At 39.2% G+C, this 13,718-nt stretch overlaps 1 protein-coding gene across 14 annotated transcripts in view; it reads right to left on the bottom strand.

The window, feature by feature from the left end:
• mef2cb (myocyte enhancer factor 2cb) overlaps positions 1 to 13,718 on the bottom strand; it is a 117,051-nt gene that overhangs the window by 35,351 nt on the left and 67,982 nt on the right. For 9 of the 14 annotated variants that reach the window (XM_044195453.1, XM_044195445.1, XM_044195444.1 and 6 more), the window contains 3 exons: positions 13,566 to 13,695; positions 12,998 to 13,133; positions 4,190 to 12,707 (listed from right to left, as the gene is read on the bottom strand). In XM_044195453.1, coding sequence (XP_044051388.1) covers positions 12,359 to 12,707; positions 12,998 to 13,133; positions 13,566 to 13,695 — 615 coding nt within the window. In that variant the 3' untranslated portion in view covers positions 4,190 to 12,358. The remainder of the gene's footprint in view (positions 1 to 4,189; positions 12,708 to 12,997; positions 13,134 to 13,565; positions 13,696 to 13,718) is intronic. The other 5 variants (XM_044195449.1, XM_044195455.1, XM_044195456.1 and 2 more) reach the window with 2 other exon arrangements.

Here is a 13,718-nt window from a genome sequence, read left to right as displayed (position 1 = left end):
TGTGCGCAACTTTGATTCTGTTCGGACCATAAAACACTCCCAATTCAGGAAAAAAGTTAGCCTCTGACAATAATCGACTCAATTCATGTGTGCGTCTGCAGGTGAGGGAGAGCGTGTGTGTGTGTGTGTGTGTGTGTGTCTGCGTGTCTGCATGACAGGAGAAGTGAACTATCAGGTGGTGACAAATTAACACCGTTTTATTAATGAATTGCATCATCAGCTCTTTTTTTTCTTCAGGTGTCCTATTCACTCACTACAGTTTTGGATCTGGCTCTCAAGTTTGCTCTCGTTAGTGGGAGGGGCGAAGCAGAGGTGTTTTAATAAGCAAATATGAGTCGTAAGGCCTGTGCATTTCAATAAGGGATTACTTACTATAAACAGCACGTTGTTCCTTAAATGTTCAGTCACAGCTATCACGTTCTTATTTCTGTTTCAGCCATCCCTTTCTTAATAACATATTCCACCTGCAACAAATTACACTTGTATGGAAAATACTCAAAATTCACTTATTTACCCATACAATGTTCATCTCTTTATTTCTTGTAATGCATCGCCAATTTTTCACACATCCACAGTCATTCTGTCCCCCTGATGAGGATCTGATGAATGGTAAACTGTAAGGCCAACTTGATATCATTAAGATCAACATTATAAAGCACAGCTCATTAGGATAAAGGAGGCTTCAGAATAGGCCTCCAACACAAAGGCCATGCTTTAATCACAGCACACCATTTTTTAAACTTACAACCTGCTGATCCTCTTGAAATTACAATAAGCTGTATTTCCGTGAAGGTTAATGATAGTGCTGAGAAGCCAAAACATATCAGAAGGGCGCAATTCTATTCGTACTATTAGCTTTGTTATTTGAACAAACGAGGCTTTTGTGCATAATGACACATGGATAAACACTACAATGAACGCTTTGTTTTCAAGTGTAACGATTTTGGTGACGTTATTTATTCACTGTGAAGCGAACTCTTTAGTTTCAGCACAACATTTCAACTCGTTTTCTGAAGAAAATAATAATCTCGCAATTTTTGTGATTTGCTGATGTGTTTTTGTACTTAAATGTCCATTTATAAAATTTATCTGAAATGATCTCAAACACATCGCTCCCGACATCACAGTTCTCTCCTAACTGGTATTGAAATGTACCTTAAATAGGCCTGATAATAATGATAATTTCAGGCAACACCAGTTTTAACAAGATGTTCGGGTTTTTTTAACCAGAGGAAACAGAAGCAGATAACCAGAGACACATCTACTGCGTTAGGAATACTGCCGAATAAACTCTAAAGTGAACATAATTGCAGAAGGAAGAATATAACGAGAGAAGCGTAATCACTATTAATATATATCACACACTTGAGGCAAAGTTACCTGCCAGTTGGGGTATATATAGTTGCTACTAAAAGGTACCAAAAAGTCTTATCAGTGCGCCCTAATTCCAAAGTGTGTGAGGAAACATTCAGTCACAAACTTCACATTTCCTTTAAAATATATGGAATCTCACCACGAATCACCAGTCCTTATCAACTCTTAACAAAACAACTACACATTCTATCTATTTCTTATCAACAGCCTTATATTTAACTTGTGCGCAGATGGGAAACCTTTACGCACACGATTGCCTCTACGCAGTTTATTAAAGCAGGCACAAAAGTTGCACTTACTTCTTAAAGCTGAGTCAAATCACTGCAGTCGATCAGGAAGCGTCCCAAGCAGGAGAAGAACAGCGGTGTTCAAATTGGTCCGTGTGTACCGTGATGTGGTATATGTTCCCCTCAAATATCCCAGCCGTATTATTTGGTGGGGGGGCATCACTTTAAAATTGCCGCTAACACTCAGTAGCCTGCATTAGGCGTGCTTCAGCTGCTCTGTGCAAAGCATGAGCATATCCCAAGCACATGATAGACGAAGAGAAGGAGAAGGAGGGAGGGATGGGGAGAGGGCGAGAGATGCAAGGAGAGAGACAACTTTCCCATAACGTCTACAAGCACCAAATAGAAAAGTGCATGCACAGTTAAGCTCTCAGAGTGTGCAAGTTTCCCCCCCACCCCCACCCCCCTGTTGGTGGTGGGGTGGGATGAGGAGGAGGGGGTGATGATGATGATGATGATGATGATGTGGAGGGGGGGGTTGGGTGTAAAGTCCATCCTACTGTGTGAGGAGAGGACGTGCTCTGAAATTCAAACAAGTTCCCTCGGTTCTTTTGTTGCACGCACGAACTGAGACAGCATTGTTCGCGGTTTGGCGTGGACCTCTCCCTCCTTTTCCCTGACCAGGTTACGAAGTGAGCTTCGCAGTTGGGTGGTAATGAATTTGCTGCAGGCGCTTCGCTAACACGCTTTGACAAACGGAACGCATTTACCGGTTTTCAGACAGAGGGGAAATGATTTGCTACATGCAATTCCCAAACTAAGTCTAGAATGAGGTCTATAATAAAAAGAAAAGGAAAAAAAAACACGGTACTTTAAACTTCACTCAAAATGTTTTGATTGGATCTGTGTGTACAGTAGAGGCCTATACTGGACTTATGAATTCACCTTGCTCCCAGTAGCCTTATAAGAGGTAATCTGATAAGACTCACACACAAGCGCGCGTGCCCCCTCCCAAAGTGGACACACACACAGTAACACACACACACACAGTGACACACACAGCCTAGAGAGAGAAGGGAAAATAAAGATAAGCAAAGAAAAATCTTTGACAAAAAAAAAGTTGGGAATGAGGTGACCTACTTGTCAGTAGCCTACCGGTAGCCTGTGTCTCCAGCTAATTCTCTTGGTGATGACTTACTTTTTTTGTCTAATGGTCGACTTTTTCTGCAAAAGGACTTGGTGCGCTTTTTTCTGCAGGAAGACCACTGTCTGCCTTTGGCGCAAAAGCGTCAGGCTACCTGCTTCACCGGTCACAACGATATATGTATAAGATTTTTTTTTTAAATGTTATTTTTCTGAATGTCTCAGAAAAGAGTAGCAAATGTAAGAAAATCATCATGTGACTGAAAAGACAGCAAACAGGGAACGCAACCCCCCCCCCCCTGCCTAATTGCAGGCGTATCCATTAGATTCAACCGGATTCACGTTTTAGTTTAACAGCGAGGGCACGTTCAATGACGTAGACAAGCATATCAGCTACGTGCAGCCATATTTAAATACATCAAGGCAATTAGCGCATCAAAATATGCAAATCCCGCTTACTACATAGTCCGCCCGGCTGCAGTCGGAGTAATTCCCCCCCAGCCAGTTCTTGGGTGTTTGATTGCCATTTTGAAAGCCAGCATAGCCCTGTTTGTTTTTCCAAGATGCTTCCTTAATGTGAAAGGGACAGAAGGGAGACATGAAGAGAAGGGGAACCGTGGCTCCTGCGTGGAAAACCGCCCATGCGTAATGAGACGACCCGCTCCGCCATTCTCAGTTCTCCGACGCCGTTGGCTCTGGTGTGCGTATTATTTTTAATATTGATGCATATTCAGTGGATAGATTTGCATTACATACTTATCGCTCCGTGTTTATTATACATGCTTTTGCGTTTAGATAGCTGTAAAAACGCCTGGATATCCTGTTATAGCAATGACATTTATTACCTAAAATTCCAGACTTCATATTTAAATTGTAGGTTAATGTGATGTTGACTGCAGTGACACGATATCGGCGGCATTGTGGTCTTAACAGTTGAAATTTTATTTATCCTGAATGATGTAAATCGGCGAAAGCCTTTGAATACTCAAATACAACATGCATGGACAAAGAGCTCTCTGGTGGGCAAACAATAGAGGAGATTCAGAAGTAATACTGAGGAGGTGATAGCCTACTTTAGGATCGAGATGGCTGGTTCGTAACAAGAGAATGACACGGGCTGCGCGAAAACTAATAACCAAAAAGTCTCCGGCCCAGTTTGTAAGAAATCCAGTGACGCAGCGCTAACATTTAGGCTACAATTGCTCAGGCTGTCTCCTCTGTGCCCGTGCACGCGCACAGTGGTGCCAGGGACGAGCGCGCGCATGCAAGTGCAGTGCGCTTAGAGAAATATATCTACAATTATCACATAATATAAAACAGAAGACAGATATATCCGATTAAGTATCTCTACGTTGTCCTTTTCCTTTCTTTTACAAAATTGCTTTTACCGCATCTTTGTGATCTTCACAGAGAAAACTTATCCTAAATCAAATGTTTTAACTTACCTCCAACGGTGCTGCTGCTGGAACTCGGTGCTTGGTTACGTGCGACGTTTCTATCAAGTTGATGGGACGTTTTCCAGGAGGGCAAACTTTCTGCTATCAGCCAAAGCAGATGCTGTCCCTAAAGGCTACTCCCCTCGTCATTGAACCTTGCTTCTAAACTGCTCGTGGCTCAACACCAGTGGTCAGGCTGGCTCACGTAAAGATATTCAAAGCCACAGGAGTCCGTTACCCCACCTATGCTGGGCTCCTCGCTCTAAAAAGTAATATTTACTTATCCCTTGTTCTAAAATATTAGAATAGTATACGTTACTTATAGGTTGCTTCCTGGGAGCTTAAATAGTCCACTCATCATCCTCTGTTGTATTGCCCACGTTTTCATTATCACCTCCCAACGTATAACGGATACACACACCTTCGTTTACCTTCAAAAATGCAAATAATTAAGCTCGTAAATGATTAACAAAGTGTTATGGATGTGTAGTGTGTCACGCTTTTGCTAAGGACAAAATCAATCTATTGTTCTACCAATAAGATATCAAGTTTTCGTTTTTAATGTGAGGGTTTTTCATAGGAAGGGATCGAGAAAGGTGGTATGAGGTAGATGACTTAACAAAACTCATGTAACCTCTTATTGTTTCGATTGGTGGGTGTAATCTCCTCATTAAAAAAGAATCAAGGTTGAGTAATTCGTTAACATCACTTCTTTCTGGGTAACCTTCAACTCACCTTTATTTAGCTATTAAAACCACCGTATATCTGGTCTTGCCCATAGACTGTATGGGTCCAGAGTCTGCAATGGGAGTTGGAGACAAGAGCAGTCCGCTGTTCACTGATCCTCATTTGAATCATGTACAGGAGAGACACAATCTATGGACACCGGGTATTCTCTCTGTTTCTGCTGATTAAATGAGTTCGTTGCATTTAATATAACCGCGTTTAGTGATAATAGAGCCATCAGGCCGCTTGTTCGAGTCACAGAAAAACAGTTTTGCACATTCCAAAAAGATGAGACGATGTGGTTAAAAACAGGGGCAAACAAAATAAGGCAGTTTTTTTAAATGTATATTTTTATTTCTATATTAAAATGCGGAGATGTAATTTGAGCCAATAATTCGGCAAACATATTTAATTTAAAACGAGGCAAGCGAAACAAGCGTGTACCATAATTTTCGAAATCATCAGTGAGGCAAAAATCATATAGCCTATTATAATACATATTTTTCCAATTGTAGGCCAGACATCAGCCTACCATGCAGTTTGTAATAGGAACAGGCGAGCCTTGTCTGGCACTGGAAACAGCATTTTGAAATTGGTGTAATGAAACACCTCCAAATTAAAGAAGCAGCCAAGCTATTTTCAATAGCATACCTGTAGATGTAAAGGCGTGTGTCTCCTGCACCGTGCACTGATTTCCTTTTAGTAAGAGGGGACAGACAGGGGTCCATAGCTGATATGTGTATGTGAAAGATTCCATTATTTATACTATTATTATTAATATTATTATTAGTATTATTATTATTATCTCACTGTTTTTACTTTACATTACAGAGTGTCCTCATTTTTAAATCGGATCTTAAACAATAATGCTTAGATTTAAATGATCAGGGAGGAATATTCTATTTCACACTGACACTCACCACCAAAAATGTTCGTGGAGCAGTTGGTGGAGTACACAGGCTTATTTATGTCTGGTCGATCTACATGAATAGCTTTAGAGGCTGAGGATGAGGAAGATGAAGGTTAGGGTTTTTTTACTAGACGACTAAATGGTGACATCTAGTGGTGAATTTGGAGAATGTTGATGATGAAAACGTGGCCAGCCTCCCCGGTCACTGAAGTACAGGAACACCTATTGGCGCCGCCATCCCACCCACCTCTAATTATACAAACAATTAATGCGTGTACAATTCCAGATACAATGCGTGCAGTCTACATGCACAATTTTATAAGACAGTTGTCTTTTTGTTGAAAGCCTAAATTGCCACAGCCCACTTAGATAAGATGTTACACTTTACAGACGTCCACAGATCCCACAAAATGCGGCACTTGTAGCCTAAACTGGAACATGAAAGGTTTCTGCAGTGTTACTTTTTTATTGGTTGTTAGTAAATTCAAATATGCTGTCTTGTTTTTTTTTTTTTTTAATTTCGACTGAGACTTTACTGTGTTAGTTATTTCATATTTTCACATATTTTCTGACCTTGCTCTTCGTTTTTATTTGCCTCGTATCTGTGGCGTCTAACAAGAGATTGATCAGACTGAAGCGACCTGTTTGTCAGTTCAAATGGTGACGTGTTTTGCATCAGTCTGATCTTTTGATTAACGGTGAGAACTGTTGTCATGATAGATTATTTATGACAGATAATAACTTATATTATGCCTACAGAGACTTCATCAGCCTTCTTCACCACATGCTACTGGAATTAACCCTTCTAACTAAAGGCACTAAAACGACGGTAGGCTTACTGTAATGACGCAGTAGAGGGACTTCAAGGAGTGCGGCCTAATTAAAACCTGCGAAAACGCATAATAACCTAGAATGATTCATAGAGTGCAGGAATAGTGTCGAAAAAAAAATACTATAAACTATAAAACCATAACACTCGCCGTTTAGAGGCATAGACACACAAATCCGTAACTGAATATTGCAGCAGAAAATAAAATGTACGGTTACAGCTATGTCATATCAACTTGAGTAGGTAAATCAGAGTATTATAGAGTGTTTCTAAGATAATAATTATAACATGCTCGTTTGCTGCCTGTTTTAGACCGTGAAAGGATTTCACTGGAATTCTGATTTCGTTATCTTCGATTTTGTGCACATTGAGTAAGAAAAATATGATATAATGATAAAGGTGCGTTTTTGTTTCTGAAGTTACATTACTTGTGAGTAAAAAAAAAACAAAAAAAAAACACTCCAAATGTGTTGAATCTACTTTGAGGCTACGTTATAACACAACGTTATAACACTTACCATTGTTTTTATTTCTGCTTTGCGTGTTTTACAAAGAAAATAAGCGACCCATCTATATAATAGGATTCTGAAAATATATATATCTATGACTATTAACTTTTCGGAGTTTTTTTTTCAGAAAATCTAACTAATAATAATAATAATGTAATGGGAATAGTCGCAAACACACAAAAGACAGCTGGAATTTGATTGGGATATTTCGAAAGAATTACATTGTTACATTGTATTGCTCTTAAAATGTACATTTTAAATGAATCAGAGAGATACAATAAAATGTATTATGATGATGAAACAAGTGCTTAAATTGACTTCCTACAGGTAGACCTACATTTACAGGTGTACTTTGAGTACAACGTATCATAACACCTTTTCGTTCAAAATCATTTAATCTAATAGATAAGACTGACACATGGCTGCCCGAGTTTTTAAATGTGTGTTCCGAACGTGAAACGATTTAAACGATTTGCGTAGCCCATCTTCACGTCAAGCTCGGTTTATTTTCTGAAGAGTCAGCCTGACACGAGGAAGCTTTGATACGAATAGCAACTTTTAGTGGTATGTGCCTGGACCTTGCAAACAGTATTACATACCCAAGACTCTAACGAAAAACAAAAACCAATAATCCCAAAATCATAGATATCATGTTATTTAAACATAAGTTGCAATAGGGATACTTTGGGAAAACAGAAAAGGTTCGAAAAGTTCGCTATCGAATTTAAAGAAAGACACGGGAAGTTTCTACAGGAAAACAGGTTTTGTTTTGCTTGCTTGTTTTTATCTTTACCCTCTATAAATGATAAGAGGTGCACTTAAAAGAAACACTTGATGATTTTTTTAGGTAAAGAAAAAAATAGCAAAACGCGAGTCATGCTGTAGGTAGAAAGGGAATGCTTATTTTGCAGGAGAAACACAAAGGCCTACAGAAAGACGCGTCAAAACAGTTGGGATAAAATGTTTTATAATCAGTGTTTACGTGTTGACAATGTACTGCAATCACACATATCTTAATAAATGTGTAACTGTTGTTACTGATTATTTTATTTTCAGAAGTCAGAAATGGTCATCCACCGCCATTATAATGTATTAATACAGAGTTCTTAACAGCTCTGCTGCAATTTCTTTGCCTCAGACATTCCCACCTGATTGTTGCAAGGAAACCAGAAAAAAACAAAAGAAAATCATGGATTTTACTGAATTAGCTCTTCCTTCCTTGATTACTTTTTTTCCTTCTTTTATTCAGGAATGAATGACATTGTAGCTACTGGAGCAGGCCTAGACCATTTATGTGTGTGTATGTGAATTTTTCACAGCTCCCTGATTTGTAGGAGAAGATCACTGTGTTTGCGTTGTTTATGAACATGTGTTTTTCCCTGTGAATTTAAGGTCCATGTGTATTGTCTATAGCATAATGTATTAATGAGAAATATGATGCCACTGTAATGTTAAGTGAGATAAACCTTGGCTTTAAATGTCAAATAAATGTCTTCATTACGAATACTTATGTTAAAATGCCACATTTTTTAAAATGGAAATGGAAAGAAGCAAATGTGAAAATGATGCCACTGTCATTATGTCCATGTCATACAATTTATATTGTCTTGAGTGAAGCTGCTATGGCACCATGCACAGACTTCCATTCGTGGAAGATTTTCATGTTGATGTGGTTTTTTCGAGTCTGCACAGTATAAAAGGAACCACAATTTAGAGACGCATGCAGAAACAAGTCAAACACAATGAAATCACACCAAGTCACATCAAGATAACTAAGAAAGCCAGTAACTTTACTGAAATCTCTGCAAAATACAAATAGCCTTTCCCTCCAGCAGAGGAGACTTTTATTTCATCCCCATACGTTTTAACTACACACAGCTGAATCAAGTCCCTTGAGTTACAGAGATGTGGATTTAATTTAATACCATCTTAGTCTCAAGTGGCGACAAAGGCCAGCTTATGCCGCTGAAAGCCGCTCTTGTGTTCTAGAAAACATTAGTTCCAAACCTCCCCCATTTTCAGGTTTATACAAGCTACATTTGATACTACAGACTGACTTTTCAAGCGTTGTAACATATTACTCTTTTTTAAAAATTCCTTTTCAGCTTTTGAATACAACTTAAATAAACCACAAACACGATGGAGCATCAAAGAATCCCATGTGAATGTAGGGACCTTAAGCAATGGCATTACATGGTTATTACACATGGCTGTACAGGTGTATGATCTCCCCTTTTCACTGCAAGTGACTTATCAAAACATCAGCTGAGGTACTGCTTGGGTCAATTTTGAGGTACCAACATTTAGTCTATTATAATAATGACAAAGAACAACTGATCAACAGGTAATGAAAAAGAATGGTTTCAGATTTAACAAACACAAGAAGAAAAAAAACAAAGATATAAAGACACGTTTTTTTCCATGTCTTTGGTTAAAATATTGTCAAAACTACAGCACTTGAACGAATCATCAGGACATGTTGGCATTATTTCAATCAATGAGCAAGTAGCATGGTAATAAGTGTGTAATGTGCTTTGATCAAGTGGACAACAAGCATGTGTCTCACATGATCAGGCCTGAATGGTTCTGTTGACCCTTGAATAACAAATTATAAATACAAAATACATTTTTGTGTATATCCTTTTCAATGCAATGCACAGGGGGATAAATGAGCAACAAAACAGGTAAATTCTTGTGGTTGGTATAGACAGTGCAGCTTAATATCTAAAGCTACATTTGACTGACTGAAATTGAAATGTGAAACCAATTGTACATTTGAGCAAATTCTTTTATTGTCTTGTTTCAATGCTTGCAAAAACCATAAATGAATGTGAAAATAAAAGTTGAGTTTACAACACAGAAATGCCACTGGCTTTGGTTTCTCCACACTTATGCTGCCTGACACATTATGTTTATTTTTTTTCTCAACCTTTTTGTATTGAATTTTTAAAAAAAAAAGAGAACACCATTATAGAGGCTCTGCCCCTGTTTGACTACACAGACTGTATACAGTAACAACATAGTGAACCTGCATGAAATATGCACATAGAAATATCATAACACTTAAGTGACAGCAGATACGGGAGTGGGAGGCAGAGCTATGTGGCTAGTTTCATCGTTTAAAAGAGAAAATCAAAACAACTATTTATTTAAAATAAACAATTGTGCTTCTTTCAGACCAGCATGATCAATTTGTCCTTGTGTATCTGCACTGAACTGTCAGTGACATGTGGTAAATGATGTGGAACCCTGTTTTGAAGAGTGGAACATGAGGAGTCACAAGACAATGTAGAATTAAATTCAGTTTGCAAATGATCAGGGATAATTACTCACAACGCACTTGCAAAATTACATTTCATAAATATGATTTAAAAGACAATCGTATAGATTGGGTCAGGGCTTGTGCAACATCTTGAACACAAGCTAAGATTGTGGTGAACAGTGATAATGTCAAAAACATGTTTTATGAGATTAACTATATTAAATTAGATAATTAATGTTAAGAATGAAATATCTGATGCATTAAAATGCATCAAGACGTGGATTGAGGGTCAGTCATATTTCCTCATCAGTATGACAGTCATGTACATCATCTGTCAACATGTATTTCTGTGTCATCCCCAGTTCCAGTCTCATGACATTTTCCACTAACAGGTTGTTTTTCAGCATTCCGGCTTGTCTTTCCTCTGTCACACAAACCCTGGCAATGCTTTCCAGCTGGTTTTTAAAGTTCGACTAAATACACCCCTGAACAGCACTGTTCAGGGCTCAAATTAAACAAACCAGACAACATGTGCAACTGCACACAAACTCCACTAAGAAACCAACAAAAATCATTAGTATATATATTTATATATTAGAAAGCTATACACAAGCATGTTAATTTCACAGATTTTTTTTAAAGATTCTTAATATTACCATTATTATATATAATTAGAAATACACGTTTAAAAACAAACCTCTACAAAGATAAAACAGTTCAGCAAAGCATTGGATCTCAGTCTGTTTTTCATGGCTTAGGGCTTCAAAGCCCTATCTTTTCCCCTCTGGGCGAACTATCCATCTCTTATTAGCAAAGCTATCAAAAAACACATTCTGGCTTATAGAAACTACAAAAAGCCACAAAAATGCTTTGCATTGTATTCCTTTCATATGAAAATATAAGCAAGTGTATCGTACAATTGTTTTTTATTTTTCCTTTTTGTTTATTAACACTGAATATTAATACTAGATCCAGAGTTTTCTTGATTACACTAACGCAGCTCTTAGATCAAAGGGTGGTCCTTGCTCAGCTCCAGTCTTTAAGGAGAGCGCTAAAATCATCAAGGGTTCTACATTGGGTCTTCCTGTTTACCTGTACAATCCTTCAAATGTTGCATAATAGCTTTTCATTTAGTGAGTAAATAAATCTTGTAATGTCTGGCAATGTTTGACCCCTGCCCTTCCCCCCTTGACCCTCTATTTACATAAATACGTTGAACCTGCAACATGACATCATCTAATGTTAACACACATTTTTGCAAGGGAGAACTGCAGAGAAGGTATATAGCAATGAAACTGACACTGTACACATGTATTGTTTGTCCAACTCAAGTGCTAAGGTGTTTTCCACTGGACACACTCACTCTCATGTAAATGTTTTTTTTTTTTGTCTTTTTTTTTGTCTCTAGTCACTGATATATCGCTGAGGCAAAGTGTGAGCACGTTTTATGAAACAGAGTACCTGACTATTTTTTTTTGTTTATTTGTTGATATGCATATATGTACACATACACACACGTGTAAAGATATATGCATACGTGATTCTTTTTATCCACACACAATACAATTTATGCATAGTTCCCCAACAAAAATACCCCCAGATCCCATCCCAACCAACACCCACCCTCCCAAACCCCCATTACAACACCCCACTGGTTTATATAATGTCAATATGTATTATAGCGCACACACACTCAGCAAAAAGAAAAAAGAAAAGAAAAAAAGGAAAAGAAATTACAAACATATTTTTGAAAAGGGCTGTCCCTTTTCTTTCCTTCAGCGTTAAGAGATAAAAGGAGAGAGGCCATGGGGTTGGGTGGTGAGTGACTCGTGATATCGAGTGAGAGGAGGAAGAGGAGGGAGCTGACTTGGGGGGCATAGTAACGCTGCGTTGTCGGGGGCTCAGGGCAACTCGGGGCACTGCTGGGGATCGGACAGAGCTATCATGTCGCCCATCCTTCTGACAGCCGCACCCGTTTGATGGAAGGGCTCTCGCGCTCGTCCAGGGCGGGCCGGGCCAGTCCCAGAGGTGAGTGGAACTCATTCCTGTGCTCATCACGGTCGCTGCCCTCATGGGAGCTGCTACAACTGCTCAGGCTATCAACAGGGGAGCGTCCCGAGTCCTGGCGGGACGAGGTGTTGTGGGGAGGTGGTATCCCGCCACCGTAGCCCCCCGGTGTGCTGCTGGTGCGATCTCTAGGAGGAGAAACAGGTTCGGACTTGATGTGCAGGCTTTGAGCAGAGGGCAGGGAGAGATTTGAACCCTGACATAAGTGAGAGCTAGAGCAATTTCTGTAGGAAGGAAAGGAAACGCAAGGGGTTACAGAGTTACAGAGCAAGAAACAAAGTGATTTGAAAGTCAGTGTGTCACACGCAAACATGCATGCAAGCACACACACACACACACCACACACACACTCACACACACACACACACACACACACACACACACTCATATTCATGAAAACAGGGAAGGAGGTGTCATATTTGTGTTGGACCTTGCAAGTGAAGGTTGAAAACAGTGATAATTTGTGTTACATCATGCATTTCACAACACCTCAAATTAGGTTCAATGCACTCACCCTAGCTGGCCGAGGGCTGAATGCTGCATGTTCTGAAGATGTTGCTGTTGCCACCCGCTCATTGAGCCGAGGTGAAGGGAGCTGCCGCTGTTGAAGCCAGACAGGGAGGACAGGTCTGCACTGTTCAGGGAATACTCTGTGTACAAACACACAGGAAAAGGAAGAGGAGGATGTAGATTATAGATTGTTCAAAGAAGTTCAAACAAAGTTGTAAAGAGAATGCAGCTCTGATAAATGTTGCTGGGATGTTACATGAATGTGTTCAGTGTTAGTTGGTGTAACAATAGCACCCACTGCTGTTAGACTGTTGTATAACACTTAAATTTGGGAAGGGGGCTTCAAAAGCAACACATATCCTTGAAATGAGTCAAATGATAATTTTTACAGATGCACAACATCTAAAACAAAACTGGATTTGTTGAGTTATTTGGGTACAGTACAGATTAACTGAAAAGATATTGCATTATCTTAAACATATACAAGGGATTACAGAGAATGAACCTATGTTAATGGAAAAATGAGAATTTAATATATGAAGATCACATAGTACACACACTGTGGTACATACCAGTACCATAAGAAGTAGAGATGGCAGATGGGTAACCGCCCATGCCTTGCCCTGGTAGAGTGGGAGTTGCTACTGATACCACTGGGGTGGCCAATGACTGAGCAGACTGAGAGTTGTTTATTCTCTGGTTCTGTGACAGAGGAAGGGAAGACA

Source organism: Siniperca chuatsi, linkage group LG5 (genome assembly GCF_020085105.1).
Source record: "Siniperca chuatsi isolate FFG_IHB_CAS linkage group LG5, ASM2008510v1, whole genome shotgun sequence".
In the NCBI taxonomy this organism is placed as follows: Eukaryota; Metazoa; Chordata; class Actinopteri; order Centrarchiformes; family Sinipercidae; genus Siniperca; species Siniperca chuatsi.
This window is presented reverse-complemented; position numbering and strand designations above follow the sequence as displayed.